Source organism: Schistocerca nitens, chromosome 2, assembly GCF_023898315.1.
Source record: "Schistocerca nitens isolate TAMUIC-IGC-003100 chromosome 2, iqSchNite1.1, whole genome shotgun sequence".
Classification (NCBI taxonomy): Eukaryota; Metazoa; Arthropoda; class Insecta; order Orthoptera; family Acrididae; genus Schistocerca; species Schistocerca nitens.
In genome coordinates this window covers 1,513,637-1,540,736 of record NC_064615.1, presented here as the reverse complement: position 1 = coordinate 1,540,736, position 27,100 = coordinate 1,513,637, and the positions used below count along the sequence as shown (strand labels likewise).

The 27,100-nt window shown below is 44.9% G+C and overlaps 1 protein-coding gene across 1 annotated transcript in view; it reads left to right on the top strand.

Annotated features, from left to right (window-relative positions):
* The first annotated feature begins 424 nt into the window (after positions 1–424).
* Positions 425–27,100, top strand: part of LOC126235661 (cytochrome P450 9e2-like) — a 61,076-nt gene continuing 34,400 nt past the window's right edge. The window contains exons 1-3 of the mRNA XM_049944381.1: positions 425–529; positions 11,646–12,036; positions 21,844–21,981. Coding sequence (XP_049800338.1) covers positions 11,649–12,036; positions 21,844–21,981 — 526 coding nt within the window. The 5' untranslated portion in view covers positions 425–529; positions 11,646–11,648. The remainder of the gene's footprint in view (positions 530–11,645; positions 12,037–21,843; positions 21,982–27,100) is intronic.

Genomic DNA, 27,100 nt, shown 5'->3' with positions numbered 1-27,100 from the left:
TGTCCAACCCCTGTATCTCTCACTGACGAATAGTGCGTACAGCTTATTCCGATACTAGTGTAACACTTTTTGCATTTTAACCGCAGTGAAATGCAATTCTGCCATCTTTGAATAAGTGACATAAAATTTACGTTACGATTCTGGATTATTATTTGAATTTAGTGCTATCACTGTGGGTGCGGACAGGGTGCTAGAAATCGGCATGCTAACCGCGGGTGACTAAGAGACGGAAATTGAGATGCAGTTGGCTGTAGTTCCACGCGTCGCTCTGTTGCGTCATGTGAGTCTCCTAGGCCAGAGGTGGCCTTGCTGAGACATCAATCCCTTCCCCTTCCTCGCCTCCCCTCCCCCACCCCCCACCCCCCCACACCCTTCATCCCACCGCAGCTGTCCAGCAGCTCGCCTAACTATATCAACAGACGGCCGGTTCCTCCGCTACCAATTGCTTCAGAGGAGCTGCCGAGGTGAGACAACCTTTGACGGCTATTCACGCTCGTACTTCTCACTACACTGCATTTCCACGTGACAGGTGAGAGGGCCTTGATGGCTGTTTATGTTCATATTTCTCACTGTACTATGCATTTCCATGTATTTCCCTGTCTAGACAGGCGACCACAATTCTTAAGTAATGGTCTGTATCAATATTGTGCATTTTTGTCTTGTGATAAGTTCGTTTGCACTGGATGAGTGCATTTTGGTATGACTTTTCAGTTTGGTGGACCTTCGATAGCCTGTGTAGTTATTATTAAGGCTCACTTAGTACTGACAGCATTGTGTGGCTGATTGGAAGAGGTGTGACGTCAGTACAACGAGTATTTCAGCAATCGACTGTAACTGAAGTTTCTTGAGAGACTACAGTTTTCGAGCTCGGCCTCAAGATTTTCTGACGTCGGTCGCTTTTGACTTGATCACCGCAAAGAACATTTTGTCCAGAAGCAAAATTTTAAAAAAAGTATGAAGAACATTTTGTTTAGCTGCCAGGGGGACATTAACCAGCATTACTGCCTCTCTTGTAAATTAGTTCGTTACGAAAATATGAACAGGAGAACATCTTTTTTAAATATCACCCTTTGTTTTTAATTCTGTAATATACTTTTTCTCCTCAAGGTCGATGCGAAAACGTGTCACAGTCTACCGTTTTGCAAACATTTTTTTATTAAAAACGTAACAATAAGGTGACTTTGACTCGCCTGTCACATTGCAGGTACCCATGTTTGCTGGATTTCACAGTAAACATATGGAAAGTCGAGGAAAGTTGACACTCGTCTCTCAGTTCAAGAGAAGGTAGAATTGCTGCTCATCTATGGAGGATGTAATTTAGCAGAGCAATGACTGCGATAATGTTACCTTATTTACAATACGGATTCTTGTAGTTTAGTACTATAACATGTTTTAAACGATATGCTGAGCACCTTCGTTGGTGTACATCGTACTCACACAAATCTTCAGCTAGAAACAGTTGACTGAACGACCGGTGTGGTGTGCGTTTTCCTTGTGTTTCCACCTGTTTACTGTCAACTCCAGCAAGTGCACGGGTTGCTTAGCTCAGGATATCTGCGCTGTGCGCTAATAGAGAAGAGTCAAAGTCAGTTTTGTGTTACGATTTTAATAAAGTCATGTTTACGTGAGTGCTACCCTGTGATAGTTTTTGAACAGGTCTTGAGGAGATGAAGTGGGTTACAGAACAAAAAATATAGGGCCCTATTTAAAACAAAGAGGCTGCTCATATCTTCTTTATTAACAAAACTATAATAAAAGTAATCACGGTAGTTAAACAATATTTGCTTGATGTATTTTTTTATTCTAGACCAAACGTTATCTGGAATGATGAAGCTAAATGGGACACCACACATATAGTGGTTATCGGCCCGTTAGTAACATTTTTTTCCCTCAGACTTTCTGTCTAAGTTGAGTTACTCAGATTAACTAATATTACGTTGGCAATAGTGACCACCGTCGTCATGCATAATAAACGTTCGTTTGCTCCTGTTACCGCTGGTGTTGTTACCACGGATGGAGCGAGGCCGGAGTGGGAGTTAGGAGGGGGGGGGGGGGGTTGTTGATGCGAAATGGCCTGTCGACGTCCATGTACTGATTTCGCTTACGTAAGGTAGCGGTGGCCGCACGTATGGCTAGTGCCAAAACTTGTTTACTCGTGTTTTTCATATTTTTCATTGCTGTCGTAATGTTTACTAATTACATACGTTCGTCGGAGAAAAACAACTAGGTAATTATCGTCTTTAGATAGATGCACAGTACAATAATTTCACAAAGGACTTCAGTGCAGTTTGCTTAGTACACAAAGTAAACTAAATACGCGACTGTACACAGAACGTGACATTGACTGGTTGCTCTGCAACTGCTGCGGCCAGCAGTTGGTTCATATCTGGTCCTTTTACTGCGCCTCCGTACTACAGCGACGAACAACTCTACTTCTGGCTTGAAAGGCGAAATGCCATACCCAAATATTACCCTCTACGTGCGGATTACCTCTGTGAAACATAGTATCTAAGAACAGAGCTGAAGTTGACTGTTTTGAAGAAAAGTAAGTCCAACCGCTGCCGAGGTCATGAGAGTCGTGGAGCTAGCTGGGATTGTACCACGTTAGGGAAAGCTACCGACTGTGGCAACGTTCAAGGAACTTCCTTCGTATAAAATTTTAAAGATATTGGAAAAACACTGGAAACAGTCAGTAAGATCTGCGCGACTCTTCTCCCCAGAATTAATCAATCGCCCTCCCATTGACGTACGAGAGCTTTCCGTGTTCCGTACACTGCGCTTTACGTGTTTACCATTCGGACAATACTTCGCCTATATTTTTCGTGACGAACAATGAATGAATACTGTAAGTTAGTGGACCATGAAGTCCACCTTCCGATATACGACGCAGACCGGGTTTTCTCCATTCCTATTCTATGGTACACCCAAGGAGAGTAGCTAATGGTCTCTATTTTCAGTGTGAAATTAATGATGAGGATACAAAAACATTAGGTTGTGACAGCAGTATTTGAAATTCCTCACAAAAGGAAACGACACTGCTGGCACTGCTAAGCAATTGTTTATCGAGCTCTATTAGTGTTCGACTGTTTCCGACCTTGAACTGTGTCCTCGGTACAGAACAAGTTCATCAAAAGTGATTAACCCACTGACAGTGGACGAGCAATTAGCTCCATTAGACGGCGAAAACGGCCGAGCCCTCTCGCAGTCTCATGGAAAACGACACTGACCTACGTCGATGAAACTTCTCACAGCACAAGGATATAGTTCGACTCCGATAAAGAGTCGCGAACTATTGCGCCACGATAAATATGAGGAGGTATCCGAAATTTCACGGAATAAATTCATTAAAATTAATATGTCTCACCTATGTCTTTATCGGAACAATCACTTTTATATCGGGAGCGAATATAACGATCCCAGTGTTTCTGTCACGTTTGAAATGCAGCCTAGAGGTGTTTCTTAGGCTGTTTAGTACTCTCTGCGATTCCACTTGAACCTGCTCCGTTGCACAAAACCTCGCTCCTTCAGCCTGACTTACGTATTTGGGAAGAGGATGAAATCACATTGAGTTAAATCTTGCGAGTCAAAAATTCTTAAGTATTGCAGGTTGCAGGCGATCTACAATTGTCAGGGTGAAATACTCAGTAGTTCGTACGCCATTTATCAGCTTTTTATGACCATCTCACTAATATCAAAACAGTAGATCGACATGAAGGACTTAATGTTACTCTTGTCGAATATTTTTCTTTTGTGGTCGAGAAGGACAATTCTATTCTGACGACTGCTGCTTACTTTCTTCCCCAGTGACTCAAAGAATGTTAGTACGGTCTTGAAGCAGCAACCTGCAGACTTGCAAGCTTTGTTACTTCTGATTGTTTTGAAACAGTTATATCACAAACCTCGACGCAGTCTCATTCATGTTCAGCTGTTCTGACAGTCTCACGTGCAGCGCAACCTATCCCGAAGGTGTTGTGGAGGTCCTCCTAGATGGTCTCTCTACCATATCGCGGAAACTACCGCCTCCTAATACGAAGAGTCTTGTTTCTTTTGCGCGGAAAAGTACATGAAATCAGCATATGTAATGTTAGCAGTAAATATTGTTACCTTTTTTATATAATAGTGCAATAGTACTAGTAATAGTAATAACAATAATGATGAATTAGACATCCGACATTTCCCACTGTCGATAATATTGCATTTGCTGCTAGAGCTATTGTTCGCCTGTCATAGTATTTATAATAATTAATTCGGAAAAAAATACACAGCAGATAATAGGTCGAAAAAAAATCTTAGGAGAAACTATATGGTACAAGGCACATAAACAACGAACAAGCAGGTAGAACGAGCAGTAAATTAATGTACTAGCACCACAAAATTACTAAGAGAAACTAACATGGCGTTTTACACAGGACACTAATGTATCCCTGTAGTCCATGGTTCTATTTTATCGAAATCCTGCAAACTTGTGGCATCGGAACGTTAGAGCTTCATCTGAAGATGCTCGTCCGAAGAAACTGAAAAGTATACGAATGAGTAACGTGACCTGAAATATGTAAGAGTTATTTCAATATTACATACTTGTTTATATGATATCTGTTGTGTTGCCTCCGGGCATATTTCAAAAGTTATAAGGGAATGTTTTCCTTAGTTAGGTAGGAAGCTAAAACGGACGACAGAGAATCTGGGACGTCGGTGAAGTATCCTGAGACCTTTGACTCTGGTCGGTGATAATACCGGTATATCTTTCGACTTCTGTGCAACGGGCTATAACGAAAATACAGCAGAGTGTTCAAATAAATGTCTTGTGTGGTAGAGTATAAGTGTCACATCGTCAATATTGCTATATTTTTGTTCAACTTATGGTCGTATGCTGAAAAGACAAAACATCACAGAAGTCCTTTTTGTTTTTTAAGTTCAGTTTGGCATGCAGATTGTCCTCATACCTAGTACTGCGAGAAGCAGTTCATCCAAGGAAGATCTACAATCGTCTGCATGTAACGTTAAACTCAGTTAAAGTTTCCTGTTGTTTTTTAAACGACTGCTTTTCAGTGAGGATCCCATCGTACTACTTTTCTCCGCCTCGTAATTAGAATTTTTTCTGATTACATCACATCATTTTTTCATCTATCCCTGCACCCAGAGTTCGGTATGGCATTTTCCCAATCTCCTATAGAAAATGCATCAACTGTTATCTCGTATTTTTAATTTCAGTATCGGGATTTATTTTAAATATCTTCCATGATAGCACAGAGAACCATACGGGACAAAAAGGGTAGAAACTGTTGTTGAAGACAGAGCTTGGAGTAATAAGTAGTCGAGGACTACACTGAGGTGAAGAGGCAGCCACACAGAGGCAGTAGTGGGACCACTCCACAGGAGAGACGATTTTCAGCGGCGGAGGCAGTCACAGCAGTGGTAGGACATGACCAGCAGAGGGGCATTTAATATAATCTTTAAATTCGACCGTAACACTCGCTAGACATGCGATGTACTCCGGCAGTTTGACAATTTGCTAGCGGTTTGATCCGTTATTGTAAGATTGCGGAATGTTTTCGGTACTGATATCGAACGCTTGACTTCATTGTGTATTAGTAGAGGTATGTTCCGTCTATGCAACTAATTGAAGCAGTTTGTTTATTTCCATGCGCGTTTCGGTTTCTTTATTTCGGAAGCATCTTCAGTGGCGATTTCCAGCGCTGTTAACTCATGCGTGTGGTCCTGGAGATGTATTCGTTAGTTTTCACGCTCCAGCTGGGCGATTTAAAGTGGAAGTGATGTATGCGATGCGACAAGGGTGGGCGAAAGAACGCCAGAAATCGGCCAGCTGGAGCATGAAAAGTAACGAATACATCTCCAGGACCACACGCACGAGTTAACAGCGCTGGAAATCGCCACTGAAGATGCTTCCCAAATAAAGAAATCGAAACGCGTACAGCAATAAACAAACTGGCTTATGTTAGTTGCATAGACGGAACATACCTCCACGAAATTAAAGCAACTAAATAAACACGGAAAACAGAAAAAATGACGATCAACGTGTTCGTTTCATGTAAGGCGCTTCATTAGTTCTAGGGTTGGGCTTTCCCAATTTAGGTTATGGCCTACCTGTAGTCTCACAAACTTAGCATTATCCACTTCTTGCATTTCATTGTTTGAGTTAACTGTTTTTTGTAATTTATGAATTTCTGTGAGAAGTACTGACTTGTACTCTGTGATTCACGGCAAAAATTAGTGATAATATATTTCAGTGGAACCATCTGTTAATAATCAAAGATCATTTTGTTACCGTCTTATTTATTTTCTTCGATGGGGGTATTAACGTTGCATGTCCCGCTCGGCAATAGTCTCTCATGCATCTGTATAGCGCTTCTAGACATTTCAGTTCCCTAGGGCGACTAAAGAAAGACTGCGACCATAGGTTATCGAAACCGGCAGCAATATCCATCATCATCGCTAGAGCATACGTAAAATCAGTACCTGTCGCTAGCGAGATCGGCTTATTAATTGTGTCCTCAGCTGACTTGCCTCTAAAGCTGTATTGGTGACGGCTCAGCCCCTGTAGGAAATGAATGTGCTACAACACGCGCCCTTCGTCAAACACCATCAGGTGCCTTCATATTATAGATGTGTAGGTATTAAGGACAAAGTTTAAACATACTGTATGTAAATCGTGGTCTGCAGACGTATGTGCTTAATAAGTGGATTAAGGATGAAAAAGACCCAGCATAGTCTAATGACGAAATTTGCAAAATGTGGAGGAAGCAAGGAGTGTTGCACTCTCGGTTCAAAAGAGAACACAAAAATTACAGCAGGCAAAGGTTACCAGAGATCCGTGCGTCTGTGAAAAGACATGTGCTGGAAACATGCAAGGAAAGATCTGGCAGAGAACCCGAGAAAATCCTGGTCCTATGTAAAATCGCTAAGCGAGTTAAAGGCTTCCAGTCAGTCAGTTGTTGACCAGTCTATTGTGGCAGTTGAGGATAGCAAAACAAAAGCGAAAGTTTAAAATCTTGCGTTTAAGAATTCGTGCACACAGAAGAATCGCACAAACATACCTTCGTTTGGCCACCGAATATACACTCGCACGGCCTACATACTAATAAGCATCCTCGTCATAGATAAACAACTCAAGGAGTTGAAAAGAGTCAAGTCGCCAGGTCAGGATGAAGTGGTAATTCGTTTTCGCAAAGAGTATTCTACAGCATTGGCCCCGTGCTTTGCTTGCATTTATCGCGAATCTCTCGCCCAGCGCAATGTCCCAAGCGACTGAAAAAACGTGCAGGTTACTGATACATATAAGAAGGGCGAAAGAGCAGACCCGCAAAAATACAGGCCAATATCCCTAACACAGGTCTACGGCAGAGTCCTTGAACACATTCTCATTTCGAATTTAATAAATACTCCTGATACCGGGAGGCTTCTGACCACGAATCAGCACGGTTTTAAAGAAGCATCGCTAGTGCGAAACTCAGCTTCTCACATGATATAATGCGAACTATGGATAAAAGACGACAGGCAGATACCATATTTCTGGATTTCCAGAAAGCATTTGACACTGTGCCACACTGTAGACTGTTGACGAAGGTACGAGCATATGGAATACGTTCCTAGATATACTAGGGGCTCGAAGACTTCTTAAGTAATAGAACTCAGGATGTTGTCCTCGACAGCGAGTGTTGATCAGAGAGAAGGCAACCATCAGGGGTGCTGCGGGGGGAAGTATGACGGTACTGCTGTTATTTTCTACACACAGAAAAAGTCTGGCGGACAGGATGGGCGGTTGTTTGCTGCTGATTCTGTGGCGAACGGTGAGGTTGCATGGGGGCTTAATTATATAAAATGCAAATATTTTTTAATTTTTTTGTAGCTGTCTGTCCGATTACGAAGTGTCGTAAACGGTTGGCCCTGACTAGTTTTAGTACGCAATCTGACTGCATAGAATAACAACAAAGAATGAAAGAAAATTTCCGTTAATACAATTAATTAAGTCCCCAGCAACTATAAAACCAACGCAACAACAAAGCACAAGTGTAACTGTTCTGAGTGTGGAAGTGTGATTCAACGCACACATCTGGCACGGTTCTTCTTCAATAAGACAAGAAATTTTAAATATCATTTATACTGAAGTAATTAAAAAAATAGAAATACTATAATTGCGCAAGAAAACGAGAATTACACTCTAATACAAGAACACAAGCCAGATGCTTTGTTGACTGAACCTGTAATGACGCATTATTCAAGACATTGAAATAATGAGAAATAAAGCGAGTTTTGTTACCTTCATATATATTGATGAAAAGCACTCTAATCATTACAATATCTCCATTGGAACAACATCTGCTGTCTAGCCCATCAAACAACTGCATAAAACATGGAACAAGCACTCACTACTAAAACATCTCCACACCGACTCGCTACTACCACATCTCAACAAGCACTCTCCACCACGACCTCTCGACAAGCACTCTCCACTACGACATCTCGGCAAGCACTGCCCACCACTACTTCTCAATAATCACTGCCAGTGGAGGCGGCTGAATAATACTCTCTGGCGCGATCTCTGGCGCTGTGGCTCAGTGTAGCCCCCTTTCAAGGTATCGAAGTTGAGTGGCTGTAGGAGGATGCTAGACGTGTTATACAAAATTTCTATTTGGTTTGATGAATGGCAGCTAGATCTAAATGGAGATAAACGTAAGTTGATGCAGAGGAGTAGGAAAAACAAAACATAGTGATTGGATACAGCATTAGTGGAGTCCTGCTTGGCACATTCACATCGTTAAAACAACTTTGCGTAACGTTGGAAAGCGATGTGAAATGGCACTAGCACGTGAGGATTGTGGCAGGGAATGCCAGTAGCCGACTTCGCTTCTTTAGAAGAATTTTAGGAAAGTGTCGTTCATCTGTCAAAGAGACCACATATAGGACGCTAATGCGAACATTCTTGAATAATGCTCGAGTGTCTGGAATCCGTACCACGTGGTATTAAGAAAAGGCATCGAAGCAGTTCAGAGGCTTGCTGCTGCATTCGTTACTGGTAAGGTTCACGGAGATGCCTCAGGAACTCAAACGGGGATCCTTGAAGGGAAGGCGACGTTGTTTTCGAAGAACACTGTTGACGAAATTTAGAGAACCAGGATTTGAAGCCTAGAGCAGAATGCTTCTACTACCGTCAACATACATTTCGCGTAAGGACCACGAAGATAAAGGACATTAGGGCTCATTCGGAGACTTGTAGACAGTCGTTTTTCCCTCGCTCTGTTTGTGAGTGGGCCGCGCGGGATTAGCCGAGCAGTCTGAGGCGCTGCAGTCATGGGCTGTGCGGCTGGTCCCGGCGGAGGTTCGAGTCCTCCCTCGGGCATGGGTGTGTGTGTGTGTGTGTGTTTTTCCTTAGGATAATTGAGGTTAAGTAGTGTGTAAGCTTAGGGACTGATGACCTTAGTAGTTAAGTCCCACAAGATTTCAGACACTTTTTTTTGTGATTGGAACGGGAAAGGAAATGACGAGTAGTGGCTAGAGTAACTCTCCGTCAGCCACTTTATGGTATCTTGGAGTGTTTGTTTGTACACTGATGAGTTAAAACGTTATGGCCACTTGCTCAATAGCTTGTTTGTCCGTCTTTGAAATGAAATACATCAGTGAATTCGCGTACCAGGGATCAGACTGTTTGTTGGTAGGTTTGTGGAGGTATGTGGCATTAGATGTCTACGCACAGGTCATGTAACTCGCGTAAATAACGGGCCGCTGATTTGCGTACGCCCTGATGGCGCCCGGTAGCGACCCAGATGGGTACCACAGGATTTACATGTGGCGAATGCGGTATCGGAGACATCAACGTGAGTTCACTATAATGCTCCTCAAACGAATGTAGCACGGTTGTGGCTCCGAGAAGTGATCAATTATACAGCTGAAAGATGACTTCGCTGTCGGGGAAGACATCAAGCATGAAGGGATGCAAGCGGTCCTCGGCTGTCAGTGTGTCTTCGACTACCGCCAGAGGTCGCATGCGAGCACAGAGTATGTCTCCCACAGCATAATACTGGTCCCATCAGCCTGCGCCTGTGGGGCGCTGCACGTTTCGAGCCAACATTCACCTCGACCACGGCGTGTGCGGAGACAACCACTGACCTAATGAAGCAAAAACGTGATTCACCCATAGAGCCGACACGTTTCCATTGATCGTCGGTCGATCCCCATGGTTCCGCGTCCACTGCAGTCGGAATTGACGACGTCGTCGGGCCAACATGTGAACACGTAGGGATGGTCTGCTGCGCGAGTCCATGTCCAACTATGTATTATGAACGGTATTCTCCGAAACACACACACACACACACACACACACACACACACACACACCCATGCCCGAGGGAGGACTCGAACCTCCTACGGGGGGGATTTGCACGGACCGTGACAAAACGCCTAAGACCGCGCGGCTCCCGCGCGAGAGATGCAACAGATCACCATCTATCCTACTTTACAGAGCAAACAAGCCTCTGAACCGCATGTTTTGTGTAGAATCATGGACGTCCAACGATTTAGCCCATAGTGGCAGTTAAACTGGCCTTCTACCTCTCTCCGTGGACGCTTGAAACGTCCCCTTAGAAAAATTTATGAATTACTGTGCTGATAAAACTCTTACGCTATTTGATTTTCAAACAGCTGAGCAAAACTGAACGTACTCAGGCATTTCTCTCTTTACCTGTTCTGATGAACACTAAACCGATACACAATATTTTTAGCGCAACGCAATCTGACTTTCAATAATGCCTACAAAAGAATGGCCCTGACTAACATTAACCTATACCTTTCATGAATCACTTACCTCACAAAAATCTTCGTTACTCGTTCTACTGCAATACAGCGAGCGCCACTACTGCCAGCTAAATAAAAGATTCTAAATACTGAAGGCAATAACTACTGATAGGCATAGTTAGCAAATGAAAGATTTTGATAGAGAACAAACAATGTATTTACCTTAATAGTGTTCAAAAGTCATAATATATATATATATATATATATATATATATATATATATATATATATATATATATATATATCAGTTCATGACATCCAGTCTTACAAATTTACTCTCTCTGATGGACACACGTCCAGATCATCCGCTCTCAAAACTCCGCCATCTCTCTCCCCACATCCACCACTGCTGGCGGCTCACATCCAACTGCGCAACGCTACGCGTTGTTAACATCCAGCTGCCCAACACTACAATAGCGAATATTACAACAATGCCAACCAGCCACAGACTGCACACAGCACAGCCAGAGAGTTTCATACAGAGCGCTACGTGGCGTTACCAACATAAAATCCTAAACAGCCTACTTACACGCTCACGACAGTAGCACGTGAACATTCGACCAGCTTCGCCGTTTTTCAGATACTTGTTCACAGCACATATCCTCGCTAGGGTGATTCTCCGTCCGTGTTTGCTCTGCTTACACACTTTTGTTACCGCGTCACGTGCCCCCAACGCTACCAGGCGGCATCCAACCTCGCTTTGGGCAGTGGCCATAATGTGTCGGCTCATCATTGTAGATGTAGATGCACATGTATGTGTACGGATACGGGGTGGCCGCAGCGCCGCACTCGCCGCCTCTCTACACGGGTGTGCACGTGGCGTGTCGTGCCGGCAGGGGATGTCGCGTGACCTGTGGTCGCTGTGGGCGGCGCTGACTGCGGGCGCCCTCTTGCTGGCGGCCGTGCTGTGGCGCCGCTACGCCACGCACTTCTCGCGCCGCGGCGTGCCCTGCGCGCGGCCGCTGCCCCTCGTCGGCAACATGCTGCAGATGACGCTCGGCAAGAAGGCCATCCCTGACGTCATCGCGGAGCTGTACGACAAACTCGACCCGCACCCGTACGCGGGCGTCTTCAACTTCACGATGCCCCTGCTCATGGTCAGGGACCCGGAGATCATACGCGCCATTACCGTCAAAGATTTTGACCACTTCACTGACCACGTGGGCTTCGAGACGAACAGCAAGAAGGCCAACCCTCTGCTGAAGAAGATGCTTTTCTCCTTGAAAGGTAAGATACCATTTTATCTTTCTGATTCGCTATGTTTCCTTTCTTTGATAGCAACTTATCAGCATTTTTACTGGTCCATCTCCTGCAAAACCAAAATTAATAGTAAATTGCGAGGATATTCTGTCCACAAGTAGACTAGAAGAGAAAGCGGACGTTAATTTGCTTTAATACAAAGATGGTATACCTCAAAATTATCTTAAGGCCCTTCCACATGGAACGATCTGTTTGCTCAATTGTCTGCGCACATCACATCTGCGCAGACAGATCGTTCCGTGAGAGCAGGACATTTGCGCAGATTTGAGATGTGCGTAAATCTGAAATTGGAGTTGGAGGCGTGAACGAAATTGCCCATATATCTGGGTTCAAAACACACCTGCGCAGACAGGCTGGACTATGTGGACAGAAGATCGCCGCAAATGTGGCACTAAAATGAATTTTAGTCAGCTATTTGTTGAGTATGAGTTTGTCGTCATAGGTGCAGAGTGAATTTTAAAATTCACGTCACTGTCCTCGAGACTGTATCGACCTCTATGGGAATCATACATGTTTGTGGAAAATTAAAAAGTAGGGAATTCAGCGAAACGGGTAACAAGGCACCTGCTTATAATTCTTTAAGAGAGAAATTATGAGCGGTTGACACTACGGCAAACAGCGAAACGGTACACAATAAAAAAAAAAAATTCGTTGCGGACTGATTAGCGCAAAGAACGAAGCAAAGTAACTAAACCTGTTCTATCTGGTGTCGTGTGACTCCTAGTATACTTTCACTCAGACCCGACCATTGCCTACTCTAATACCAGCTGTGACAGTGTCGCAAAAAAGTTTGTTCTAAAGAACAGTGCAGTCACAATATTGTGTTCAGCTGATAATAGAAAACCTCGGAACAGTGCCATCAGACACATAGCTATTAATAGACTTCTTTTACTTCTTAGTATAATAACTGGGTCATAACAAGAGTGATTTATAGGTCAACTGTAGAATTCAGTACCACTAGCACTACCACCACCACAGTACAACTAAAACTTTCCAGACATGCTATGAATACCTATCTAGAGTTCAGAATGAAATATTCTTTTCTGTTGCAATAGTTGCTGGTAGACTTTAGTCACAGAATTGAAAATTCTACTTAGAAACAAACCAAACTATAGCTCGTTGGCCAAGTATATACTGTCTCAAACAAGTCTAAAACTGTAAAAATGTCATCTATAATTTGACGGAATTGAGGTACAATACTTTACTTGCCTTCATGAAATCATCCTTCCATGACAGCGTAAATAGGTCACGTTTGTTGGTTTATGATTTCACACACTCAATGCTTATTTCGAAATTGCAGTAGCACAATCTAGATCCTTATACGTCCTATTGCCACGAATCTTAACATCACTGTCAGCCGCTCATGGGGAGAAATTGCTCTCCTCATAGAAGTTTTTTTCCGCATTTTACTAGGAGCTACGAGCATCAAAATATACTCTTATACCAGCTTGCAGCATGCGCCAGTGTCTGTCCTGTCTGTTAACTGTTGCTGAATCAGCCATACTGATGCTGTGATCATCACTGCAGGGGCAATTTTTGGTCATAGGCTCTCGCCACACTTAGGATATGGATGGTTTGAAAATGCATGCAGGTGTCCAAAACTAGTCGCCATCAAGAAATAGAAAAGCTACTTTTTAATGCAACTTACGACGGAACTACAGTCATTTCTTTCAGATAATTATACGTTCATAAAAATAATTACCCTCATCGTTGAGTTCGCCCTGAAACTCGTGAAGTAAATATACGTGCGAAAACCACCTATGCTTGAGCAGCCATCGTGTAGACTACTTTCGTCTGTCTTTCTGTTTAAGGTATTTTGTTTGCTTTTCTGTATTTTGCAAGACAACTGTCAACACATACAGTAATAGAATTTCCTTTGTTTCTGAATAAATGAAATACAAGACTCAATTCATCTGCTCCTTTGCGCAGCAGTATACGTTGCACACATTATCCGAAACACAAATCCGGCTAACTGCTTCTAAGACTCGCTCTGCACAAACTTAACTATTTATATAGATACTTCATCTATCCTGGGAATCGAGAATCTCATCGACTTTTCCTTCTCATCGATACGAGTAAGATGTACCTCTACTCATTCCTGAGAATAATGGTCTTCACAGAAGAACAGATAGACAGTCGGATAACCACTGGTAAAAGAAATATATATATTTTTCGTTGCTTGTACTGTGAAACCTTACTTCTGCCAAACATCATGATTCCAGGTCGACAGGAACTAAGGCTATAGTTTCTGATAAGTGGGTTTGCAATTATCAAAATACACATCCGGAACAAAAAATTAATACACTTGGAAAGACGACATAGATTATGATCCGATGACATGTGCCATATGGGGGATGGTAAATACTCTGCTAATGGTTTCAACGTCGTCCGCCAACAGATAGGGCAGTGGCATAGTTACCAGAGCGCCATGTGTCTCTACCATTTCATAGGAATGCTCACAACCAGATGTCTCACTGTGCTGTATATGTGTGAAGCAAGCGGGTAACTGTACCATGGAGACGCTCTCGTTCTCGCTACAGCCAACTGAGCGAGTTTTGAAGACGTCACATTGTGGCCTTCTGAATGGTAGAACTGCCTCACAAGCTGGATGTGCTGCATCAGTTGTGAAACGTGAACATTCTCACACTCGTAGACGAATATCTGTATGTTGACTCACCTACAGACGTCCGCCAGGATTACATTAAATGAAGCTGAAATAATTCCTTAGAAACAAAATCTAATTGACGGCGAGTATAGTGGATCCTTTCACGAACAAGAGCTAAACCAGCACGTCGCTTGATGCGATTGGCGGCAGGAGAATTAATATGATGCACAACCTTAGCAAACGTTGCAACCACACTATCATTTCGACACTTCAATAAAAACGATAATGCACATTCCAACTTTACTCTACTGCTGCGAAGTTTATCCAACCTCCGCAATTTATTCAATGGTCAGTACTACGAACAGAGTGATGGAGTTTCAATGGGAAGCCTGTTGTCACCTATTGCGGCCAATTTGTTTATAGAGGACTTTGAGGAAAGTGCATTGGAGTCAGCGACCTTGAAACCTGCGTGTTTTTTTCAAATATGTAGACGATACTTTTGTTGTTTGGCCTCATGGTAATGAGAATTTAAACCTGTTTTTGGAACACCTGAATTCAATACACCCGAATATTCAGTTCACTATGGAGGTGGGAAAGAATGGATGCCTTCCCTTCCTTGATGTGTTGGTCAGAAGGAAGAGTGATGGGACGTTGGGATATTCTGTTTATAGGAAGCCTACTCACACTGACTTGTATCTGCGAGCTGATAGTTGTCACCATCCAGCTCAGCGTGAAGGAGTACTTCGTACCTTGGTTCACAGGGCCCAAGTTATCTCAGACCCTGAAAGTTTGGCAGCTGAGCTATCACGTCTCGAAGTCACCTTTCGTCAGAATGGTTGTAGTGGGAGGCAGATAAAAAGTGCGTTGCGCTATCAGCCTCCTGCGCGTCGGCTGAGTGACGATAGCTAAAGTCTACGACCTTTTTGCCTTACGCAGTAAGCATTTTCAACAGGATTGGCCGTATTTTGCGGAAATATAATGTGAAATGTTTGTTTCGACCACCATCTAAGATTAAGGCCCTGTTGGCGTCCGTAAAAGATGATCTTGGTTTGCGTAAGGCTGGTGTCTATCGTATTCCTTGCATTTGTGGCATGTCACATATTGGTCAGACAGTGAGGACTGTGGAAGACCGGTGTATTGAACAAAAGCGTCACACACACAACAGCCGAGCAAATACGTTATTGCAGAACATTGCCTTGACACCGGTCATCCTATGGAATACAACAACACGGAGATTCTGGCTTGCACGTCCAGCTGTTGGGATAGTGTTATTAAGGAAGTTGTTGAAATCAAACTATCAAGCAACCTCATAAACAGAGATGGTGGATTTTGTTTAAATGCTGCTTGGAATCCAGCTCTGTCTCTCATCAAAACACAGAGGGACAGAATTAGTGCTACCTCACCTGTTGATTAATAGTCACTGTCGGTATTTCAGATGTTGGTTATCTTTGGTTGTGTGTTGACTCTGTGGTTACTTGTTCTGTGTGTGGTATCTTCCTTGTTTCTCCTCTGTGAACCGAGATATTAAATTCCCGTGCACACTGCTTCCTCCTTCTAGTTGTGCCTTGAGAATGGCAGGGTGTGCTCCTGTCGAAATATCGGCGGTGGTCGACGAAGTCACCCGGCAGCAAACCCGTAAGTTATTTGAACATTCAATTCGCCGGGAAAAGTTAAGGTCTCACAATTCTAGTCCCGTTATTCCATTTTCTCCTGCTGTTGATATTATCATCCTACACCCATCTGACCGAAAATCATTGTCTTCTTTTGATTTCACTGCACTGACGCCCCCAATACCTACACTGAGCCTTAGTATTTCCCTTTTCAGATTTTCTAGCTACCCTGTCACTTTCAGACTTGGCCGACCGGAGTAACCGAGTGTTTCTAGACGCTACAGTCTGGAACCGCGCCACCGCTACGGTCGCAGGTTCGAATCCTACTCGGGGCATGGATGTGTGTGATATCCTTTGGTTAGTTAGGCTTAAGTAGTTCTAAGTTCTAGGGGACTGATGACCTCAGAAGAAGGGGGGTGGAGAAGGTGGAGAGGGGAGAACAAAGATGCCAATGGCTGAGGAGATTGGAGGAGGAGTAGAGGGACAGGTGAGGGGGGCCCAGGGGTGGAGTGGGGAGAAGGGGAGGAGGGACAGAGGGTGCCCAAAGGAACAGACACAGGAAGAGGGAGGGAGGATCAAGGTTTATAGGAGGGGTAGATGGAGGGGAGGAGGACATCATCAGGGAGGGGGAGCTGGCGGAAGCCACCTCGGGAGAGGGTAAGGAGGGTGGAGAGATGGAGACCGGGTGGGACGTGGGAATACAGGCGCGGCAGCAGGTGGAGGTGGGAGAGGATGGGTGAGACAAGCGGATGAGGAGGATCGAGTTTGCGGGAGGTGTACAGGATCCGTATCCTTTCAAGGAAGAGGAGGAGGTGGGGGAGGGGGATGAGATCATACAGGATCCATGTGGGGGAGGGGAGACGGATGCGATAGGCGAGGCGGAGAGCATGGCGTTCAAGGATTTGGAGGGATTTATAAAAGGTAGGGGGGGCGGAGATCCAGGCCGGATGGGCGTAACAAAGGATAGGGCGGATGAGGGATTTATAGGTGCGGTGGATGGTGGAGGGTTCCAGACCCCACGTACGGCCGGAAAGGGGCTTAAGGAGATGGAGTCGGGAGTGTGCCTTGGCTTGGATTGTCCGGAGATGGGGAGTCCAGGAGAGGCGACGGTCGAGGGTGACGCCAAGGTACTTAAGGGTGGGGGTGAGGGCGATAGGACGGCCATAGATGGTGAGATAGAAATCAAGGAGGCGGAAGGAAGGGGTGGTTTTGCCTACAATGATCGCCTGGGTTTTGGAGGGATTGAACTTGAGCAACCACTGGTTGCACCAAGCGGTGAACCGGTCAAGATGGGATTGGAGAAGGTGTTGGGAGCGCTGCAGGGTGGGGGCAAGGGCAAGGAAGGCGGTGTCATCGGCAAACTGGAGAAGGTGGACGGGGGGTGACGGCGGCGGCATGTCCGCCGTATACGAAAGGTACAGAAGGGGGGAGAGGACGGAGCCTTGGGGCACACCGGCGGAGAGCAAAAAGGGTGTAGGAATCCGTGTTATGGATGGTGACGTAGGAAGGACGGTGGGAGAGAAAGGAGCCGATCAGACGGACGTAGTTAATGGGAAGAACGAAGGTTTGGAGCTTGAAGAGGAGACCGGAATGCCAGACGCGGTCATAAGCACGTTCGAGGTCCAGGGGGAGGAAGATTGCGGAGCGAAGGGAATTAAGCTGGTCGGAAAGGAGATGAGTGAGGTGAAGGAGAAGATCGTCGGAAGAGAAGGACGGCCGAAAGCCACACTGGGTAACGGGAAGGAGGCGGTGCTGGCGGAGATGCTGGTGGATGCGTCGGGTGAGGATGGATTCCAGGACCTTGCTGAAGACTCCAGGCGATGTCTGATTTTTCCTGTTTTATTATGTTGATCTGTCTCCGTATGCAGGTGGGCGTCAACTGCTTAATTTCGCATACGGAAGAGAAAGTTGGTGAGTGTAATTTCGCCTTTGTTTTAATGATTGCCACGTGAACTTGTGTATCAGATCCGTGACACTCTCTGTCCTACTTCGCAATGGTACGAAACGAACTGCCCTTCTATGAGCTTTGTCGATGTCTTCCGTCAATCCTATCTGGTAAGGATCTCATACGGAAAAGCAGTACTCCAGCAGAGGGCGCGCAAGAGTAGTTTAGACAATCTCTTTAGTAGATTTGTTGCATCTTCTAAGTGTTCTGCCAATAAAACACATTTTTTGGTTCACTTTAACCACAATCTTATCTGTGTGATAGCTGCAATTTAAATTGTTCGTAGCTGACCTGACAGTCCTTAGATTTGTGCGATTTATAGTGAAACCGAATTTTAACGGTTTTCTTTTTGTTCTCATGTGGATCACCTCACACTTTTCTTCATTTAGCGTCAACTGCCACTTTTCGCACCATACATATGTCTTGTCTAAATCATTTTGCAAATGGTTTTGATCTTCTGATGACTTTACTAGGCGGTAAACGATAGTATCACCTGCAGACGATGTGAGAGGGCTGACCAGACTGTCTCCTAATCATTTATATAGATTTGTAACAGCAGAGGAACCTGTAACAATTCATTGGGGAACCCCAGATATCAATTTTGTTTTGATGATGATGATGATGATGTTTGGTTTGTGTGGCGCTCAAGTGCTCGGTTATCAGCGCCCGTACAAATTCCCAACCTTTGTTTAGTGCAGTCTCGCCACTTTCATGAGTGATGATGAAATGATGAGGACAACACAAACACCCAGCCATCACGAGGCAGGTGAAAATCCCTGACTCCGCCGGGAATCGAACCGGGGACCCCGTGCTCTGGAAGCGAGAACGCGACCGCGAGACCACGAGATGCGGACCGATTTTGTTTTACTTCCGTCAGCCATTGCGGGATGTGACCTTTCTGAAAGGAAATCACGAATCCAGCCGCACAGCTGTTACAGTAATCCATAGGTACACAATTTTATTAGAAACAGCTTGTTCTGAACGGTATCAAAAGCCCTCTGGGAATCTAGAGATGTGGAACGAATTTGAGATTCCACGTCGTTAGCACGCGTTACTTCAAGAGAAGAAAGAGCTAGTTGCGCTGCACACGAGTGATATTTTCTGAATCCTTTCTGGCTCTGTATCAATAGGAAGTTATATTTGACGTAATTCATAATGGTCAAAACAAGATATGATTGTACAATATAAATTTTTAAAAAAAATTCCTGCCGTCGATTTGCAGTAGGATTTTGATTTCGTAGCACGAGTTCGGCTTTGTAGCCGTTCGCAAGTGCACGTTCAAATGTAAATATATGTCTGACGTGCTTGTGGCATGTCATCGTCAAAAACCATATTTGTGCTCTTTTAGACCAGTTGTCGTGCTACAGGATACGAGTACATATCCAAGGTATATAATATGGCTGACGTTATGCACAATGAAATACCATTAACATACAGTTTACCGTATTTAACGGCTAATATATTCTGTCCATCAACTTACGCTGACATACATCAAAACAGGAAAGACCAGGCATATCGGGTACGTAATTCAGCGGATTGCTCCTATTTCCTTTTTTCTGTATTGGTGTGACCTACGCATCTCTCCAGTCATAGGTAAGGCCTTCCGTCGAACGAGCCCTTCCATGTTATTACCAAGCATGGAGCTGTTATTTCAGCTTACTCCTAATAGGTATACCTACTAGGTATACTCCTAATAGGTATACAATCTGAATCGATAGACTGGCCATTATTGAGTGATTTGAGTTGCTTTGCTACACCGAGGATACCTGGTTCTAACTTACGCATGTTGTCGGCTGTTGCTGATACGATTCTGAAATATTTACTTCTGTGATGTATTAACAGATAAGACAGTAAGACGAGTAAACAACAAAATCACAGAATATCTAGATATGTTATTCTGCAATTTCGTGTAAACCCAAAATCTGTTCCTCAGCGGATGTTCAAATACAAATATACACTCCTGGAAATGGAAAAAAGAACACATTGACACCGGTGTGTCAGACCCACCATACTTGCTCCGGACACTGCGAGAGGGCTGTACAAGCAATGATCACACGCACGGCACAGCGGACACACCAGGAACCGCGGTGTTGGCCGTCGAATGGCGCTAGCTGCGCAGCATTTGTGCACCGCCGCCGTCAGTGTCAGCCAGTTTGCCGTGGCATACGGAGCTCCATCGCAGTCTTTAACACTGGTAACATGCCGCGACAGCGTGGACGTGAACCGTATGTGCAGTTGACGGACTTTGAGCGAGGGCGTATAGTGGGCATGCGGGAGGCCGGGTGGACGTACCGCCGAATTGCTCAACACGTGGGGCGTGAGGTCTTCACAGTACATCGATGTTGTCGCCAGTGGTCGGCGGAAGGTGCACGTGCCCGTCGACCTGGGACCGGACCGCAGCGACGCACGGATGCACGCCAAGACCGTAGGATCCTACGCAGTGCCGTAGGGGACCGCACCGCCACTTCCCAGCAAATTAGGGACACTGTTGCTCCTGGGGTATCGGCGAGGACCATTCGCAACCGTCTCCATGAAGCTGGGCTACGGTCCCGCACACCGTTAGGCCGTCTTCCGCTCACGCCCCAACATCGTGGAGCCCGCCTCCAGTGGTGTCGCGACAGGCGTGAATGGAGGGACGAATGGAGACGTGTCGTCTTCAGCGATGAGAGTCGCTTCTGCCTTGGTGCCAATGACGGTCGTATGCGTGTTTGGCGCCGTGCAGGTGAGCGCCACAATCAGGACTGCATACGACCGAGGCACACAGGGCCAACACCCGGCATCATGGTGTGGGGAGCGATCTCCTACACTGGCCGTACACCACTGGTGATCGTCGAGGGGACACTGAATAGTGCACGGTACATCCAAACCGTCATCGAACCCATCGTTCTACCATTCCTAGACCGGCAAGGGAACTTGCTGTTCCAACAGGACAATGCACGTCCGCATGTATCCCGTGCCACCCAACGTGCTCTAGAAGGTGTAAGTCAACTACCCTGGCCAGCACGATCTCCGGATCTGTCCCCCATTGAGCATGTTTGGGACTGGATGAAGCGTCGTCTCACGCGGTCTGCACGTCCAGCACGAACGCTGGTCCAACTGAGGCGCCAGGTGGAAATGGCATGGCAAGCCGTTCCACAGGACTACATCCAGCATCTCTACGATCGTCTCCATGGGAGAATAGCAGCCTGCATTGCTGCGAAAGGTGGATATACACTGTACTAGTGCCGACATTGTGCATGCTCTGTTGCCTTTGTCTATGTGCCTGTGGTTCTGTCAGTGTGATCATGTGATGTATCTGACCCCAGGAATGTGTCAATAAAGTTTCCCCTTCCTGGGACAATGAATTCACGGTGTTCTTATTTCAATTTCCAGGAGTGTATAATTATTGCAGCGTTCCCTAACCACTTGCTACTACCAAGTAAGAGACTTAAATATATTGTAAATATACAAGTAAAAAAGTGTTTTGATGGTTTCTGTACTTGCCACTATCCTGCTGCTTCAGTCTTATTGCGAACGCGTGAGCTTTATAATAAGGCGGCAGTGTGATCGACCTAAGACACCTTGAGCTTTGATGCGGCTGATGTTACATTATTTTGCGTTCTTTCTGTTCTCAGGAAAGGAGTGGCACGACATGCGAGCTACCCTGAGCCCCGCTTTCACTTCCATGAAGATGAAGAACATGTTTGTTCTGATGACAGAGATCGGGCACCAGCTTGTCGATTATCTGCTGAAAGAAACCGGTGATGGTGGAGGTGAGTGCCTGTGTGTTGTGTCTACTTGCAAAAGAAATGCTGTCAATATACAGGGTGACGCAGATTCATATGATTCTTGCTTCATTATTGTACACCGGTTACGCTATATCGATTTGGTAACATCGCTCATGTACCTTATCTGCATGGAGCTTTTTCTAAAAATGGAATTGTACTCGATATTAATCGCCTAGAAGAAATCGTATGCACAATAGCATAAAAATATTTAGCGAGAACACCCAAATACACTGTTTTTCAGAACGTAAGGACGAGGTAGGTAAAGTACCACAACGTATTAAGAACTCGGTGAAAATGAAAGTGCCAGTCGCCTCACAGTCGTGTACAGAAAGCGAGGGACCACCTGCGACTGTAGCGCCAAATAGGACTGGCCCCGCAACACGAGGCAGCTGAAGGAACGGGAGAAGACAGGATGTGCCAATCAGCGAGCTGTTACGGCGCCCTGTGGTGACGTCCTTCGTTACAACGCGGGCCACACACAGGGGCTTCCCACGGTGAATAATCGTCGTGACACTGGAAGAAGGACGGAGAGTGACGAGTAGCTGAGGAGTGTGGTACTGCTCGCAGCACTGTTTCACGTGCGTGGGGAGCGCTTCGAACCACAGGCACTGCAGCACAGAGGAGAGGAGGTAGCTGACCAGGGTCAACTGCAGCAGCAGATCACCGCCACGTCGTATTGCTGGCAAGAAGCGACCCACGTCAAACAGCGGGTGCAGTTGCAACCACATTTAACAGAACTGCAAGGCACACAGTATCACGTTGCACAGTGGTACGGTGACTGCATGGGCGGGGGGAGGGGGGGGGGGGTTTGAGTGGCCGAGCGGTTGTAGGCGCTACAGTCTGGAACCGCGCGACCGCTACGGTCGCAGGTTCGAATCCTGCTTCGGGCATGGATGTGTGTGATGCCCTTAGGCTAGTTAGGTTTAAGTAGTTCTAAGTTTTAGGGGACTGATGACCTCAGAAGTTAAGTCCCATAGTGCTCAGAGCCATTTGAACTGCATGGGGGTGGTCCATCTGCCTGGCGACCAGTATGTTGTGTTCCAATGAAAGCCGCCCACCAGCGGCACCGTTTGGGTCGATGCCAGGAGCGTAGGGACAGTATCAGTGAGGAGTGGGGTTGTGATCCCTGGCACAGTACTCGTTAAAGCCTGTGGTATGGTAAGTGAGCGGGATCCACCTTACGAGAAAGGATTTTCGCATAGATATCGGCCGCGTGTACCTGAATGGTGGCAAATCAGACTTACATCCACTCTCTAATAACAATGATCCGTCAAGTAAGTTCGAAATGCCATCACACGTCAGGATGCATCAAAAGCAAACGAGAAGATGCTGCCAATGTGACAATAATACGGTCGCCAGCCTAATTCGGCATTAACTCAGTTTCTTCCCTGTACAAGTTGGTATATATTCATGCAAAACAATAAGTTGTAACACTGCATAATATAGTGGAATTTTAGAATCAGAAAATCTATTGAACTGATAGTTTCACGTTCTATACTGATATGGAAAATCACGAATACCAACACTACACTATAATGTTTACTACAAAACTTTATACTGTCTATTAATCTGATTAAAATCGGGCATAGGTTACCCTAGAAATTGTACTTTCATGCCACACACAAAATGTCAGTTTTGATAAACACAAAACACTGATAAATTTTGACTTTTATATTGACTTTAACTTTTGCTGGTCAAACCAATTTAGAAAACTTCAGAATTCAAATGAATGAGGGGGGGGGGGGAACCTTAAACTGTTAAGATCGCTGTATTTAAAAAAATGATTACTGAATTTATTATTCATTCAAGATTTCCAGTATATAAGTTACTACTCTTTTCGTCTTATTTACTGCTCATTTAAATGCCTTTCAATCTGTCTCGAAATAATAAACTTAATTACTATATCAATACTAAAGTTATCTTTCGACTTCGTTAGACCTTCGCTATTCATTTACTGCTTCATTAACAAAACATTTCTTTAAACACCATTCTAATATAGCTAATTCTGCAAATAATTATTATTAACACAATTTTCAATTTTCATTTCGGGACACTCGGATTGCACAACGTTTGGAAAGGACCATGTCTAGGTTAATTGTGAGGATAATTAAATGATGGAAAGGTTCTGGTAAAATTTAGGTTATTATTGCACCAAACAAACACAGTTCACTCTCTGATCCATACGAATACAGTACTAGAAGTTTCAACCTTCTAGTATCGATGCGGCGGTTGACGGGCGGCAAGATGGCGAGGCACAGAGCACACGTACAACCACAGCTATGGCTCTTGATGTGTCGGCACTTTAATTCTTCTTAGCGTCGCAGTACTTTTCCATTTAGTGCCTATGGAACTTTGCGATGCTGTGTGGGCGTTGGAACGGCATACGCGAGGCTCAGTGAAGCTATGTCTTCCAGGAGAGCCTCCTCGCTCCAGAAGGTGTTGCTCAGACCAGTGCCAAACTCAAACTACTACTGCTGAGCCCGTTGTGCCGTGCAGCGCCCGCGTGCATTTTCCCGCGCTCGCCTGCCATCCACCTTTTACCGCTCCCTGACAGACCGGGTGTTCACACGAGGTTTTGCATTCTACATATCCTAACACATTGCCTACGTATGGACCAGACGCACAGTTACAAATTTAAACATCTTGCTACAGTCTCAACATTTGTTACATTTCAATTCTATTACAATATTACTTGACATTTGACATAAACATTAATATTCACATTGAAACTTATTTACAGTTTTCTTAACATAATGGCATGCAACAAAAAGAAAAGAAATCAGAACATCAATTACACAAGTTTATCGTAAAATCAGATGAAAAGGATTACTTCAATAGCATAGAGTCGTTGTCGCTCTTCGCGGATGAGAGCAGGTTCAGTCTGTATAGTGATTCTGGACCTACCCTCACATGGAGAGAGGCAGGAACACGTAACGCACGTAGGAACATTGTCGAACATCGTCCAGCTGTTATGGTGCGGAGGAGCATAATGTTGCTTAGGTAAACTGACCTCTAAATGTTTGAACACGGTACACTCACAGGTCAGTGTTATTCTGACACTATACTTCTTACTCATATGCGTCATTTAAAATGCGCATTCGGATACGACTTCATTTTTATGGATGACAATGCGCGAACGCATCGAATAGCGCAGGGGTGCACTTGTAACGACAAGGTATTCGGCGGATGGTTCCCCGGAGTTGAATCCCACTCAGAACGCGTGAGATTTGGTGGGAAGACGTACTGCAGCCCGTCCATACGCACCAACCGACCATGCAGCACTTGTCACTCGTGCTGGTGGACAAAGGAAACGCCCCCACACAGGAATTCCTCACGAATGTTGTCGCCAGCACGAGAGTAAGTCGCAGAGCAGTGTCATCCGTAGTGGTCGCACACCCCAATAACAAACATGTCCCACCTTTTGTAATATCAGGGGGCCATTACAAATCGCATTGATTTCAGTGTACTTTTTGTCTTTAAACAAAAGTGTCATTTCCGTTCGTCTCATTTTGTATATCTTTGAGTTATCTTCGGCAGTGTACCGTAGCACTTCTTTCTGTCAATGGTCCAAGTTTCATCGAACTATATTACTCGTACTTGCCAGTGACACATCACGCGAAAGTTACTTTATTCCTTAAGTTTTTCACACCAGTGTAGTTTACTCGCACGAACGAAAAGATCACTGAGAGACAATAAAATCAAGAATTTTTTGAACAAAAACAAGACTTTAAAGTACTAAAAATAATTTAATAAATGTCACTTTCTCCAATCTAAGGCGGTGTGACACAGCAACCAGTGCTAACAACATGAAACAACACGCAGTCTTGGTTGCAAAACTGCGGGGTAAATAAAACAAAAAGTCCAATTTTGCTACCAAGACTGTTTGTTCTTTCATAATTTAATAAATTTTCAGCTGTAGCTTTATAATCTGGGCAGTTTCCATCGCTCACTGACGCAAACTGTGTTTTAGTTTCAGCTTTTAGTTTAGCTGCTACAGCGAGACTTCAGAACGCGATGTCATGTCTCGTTATGCTAGGTCTAACACCTCTTGAATAGCAAATGATCGGTAACGTGATTTCAGAAATTGCAATACAGAAGTTTTGTACCACTTGGTGGCGCTAAGGCCATAGTCTTCCTACACATGAGGTGCTACACAAAGTTGCTAAAAGTTTGCAATTAAATAACTAAAGCACACTTTTAGAAATAATTATTCAGGAAACTTGGATAGTTATTAGGTGGCACGATTTTGAAAAGTGAGAAGTAGGAAAGGTTGGAATAGACACTCATCGAAATGAAAAGTGTGACACCATGGAACAACAAATCTTGTAGAGACGTTCATCACGTAACGTGTAGTAAATGATGATGACGGAAGCTGAAGAAATGTACCAAAGTTTTTGCCACAGCCAGGATCTGAACCTCAATCTGGGTCTTCTTGCTCACTAGGCAGGTGTGCTAGCCGTTACACCGCCATAGCAGTATAAGTAACACAGCTGCACGCACTAGCAAAGTCCAAAGCTGTCCGTAACACAAACTTCACATCTTCAGCTGAAGACATGAACTGATGTTTGTGTGCGGGAGGGCACTCGACCATGTTAGTTAAGGAAACTTAACCTCCCTTTGGATCACAGAAGTTAACTGCCGTCGGGCTTGGCTGGGTGACCAACCGGGCCTGCCAAGTGCTATTGGTTTCTCAGACCAGTTGAGGAGCTACCTGACAGAGAAGTAGCTGCTCTGGTCGCGAAAACTGACAATGGCCGGCAGACTTGTGTGACGACCACATGCTCCCCCTACCTGCAGTCAGTGACGGCCATCGACTGAGCGTGACAGGGCGGTCGGTCGGTACCGTTGGGCCTTTCGTGGGCTGTTCAGGTGGAGAGGAGTTTTCGTATCCCATATTTTCCCTATAGATAATAAGTAAGAGATCGGGGTAGGTCAGTCGAGGATCAGGATATACCATAAGGTGTTTGTGCAGTGAACTGAATCATCCTATTGGAATATGCCATGTGCTACCCTGGTCACAGAGGGTATGACTATAGGGTCGGTCATGATTTTTTCCTGTTGTGTGCAGCTGAAACTCCTTTTGTCTGGCCATAACAGTGGGTTC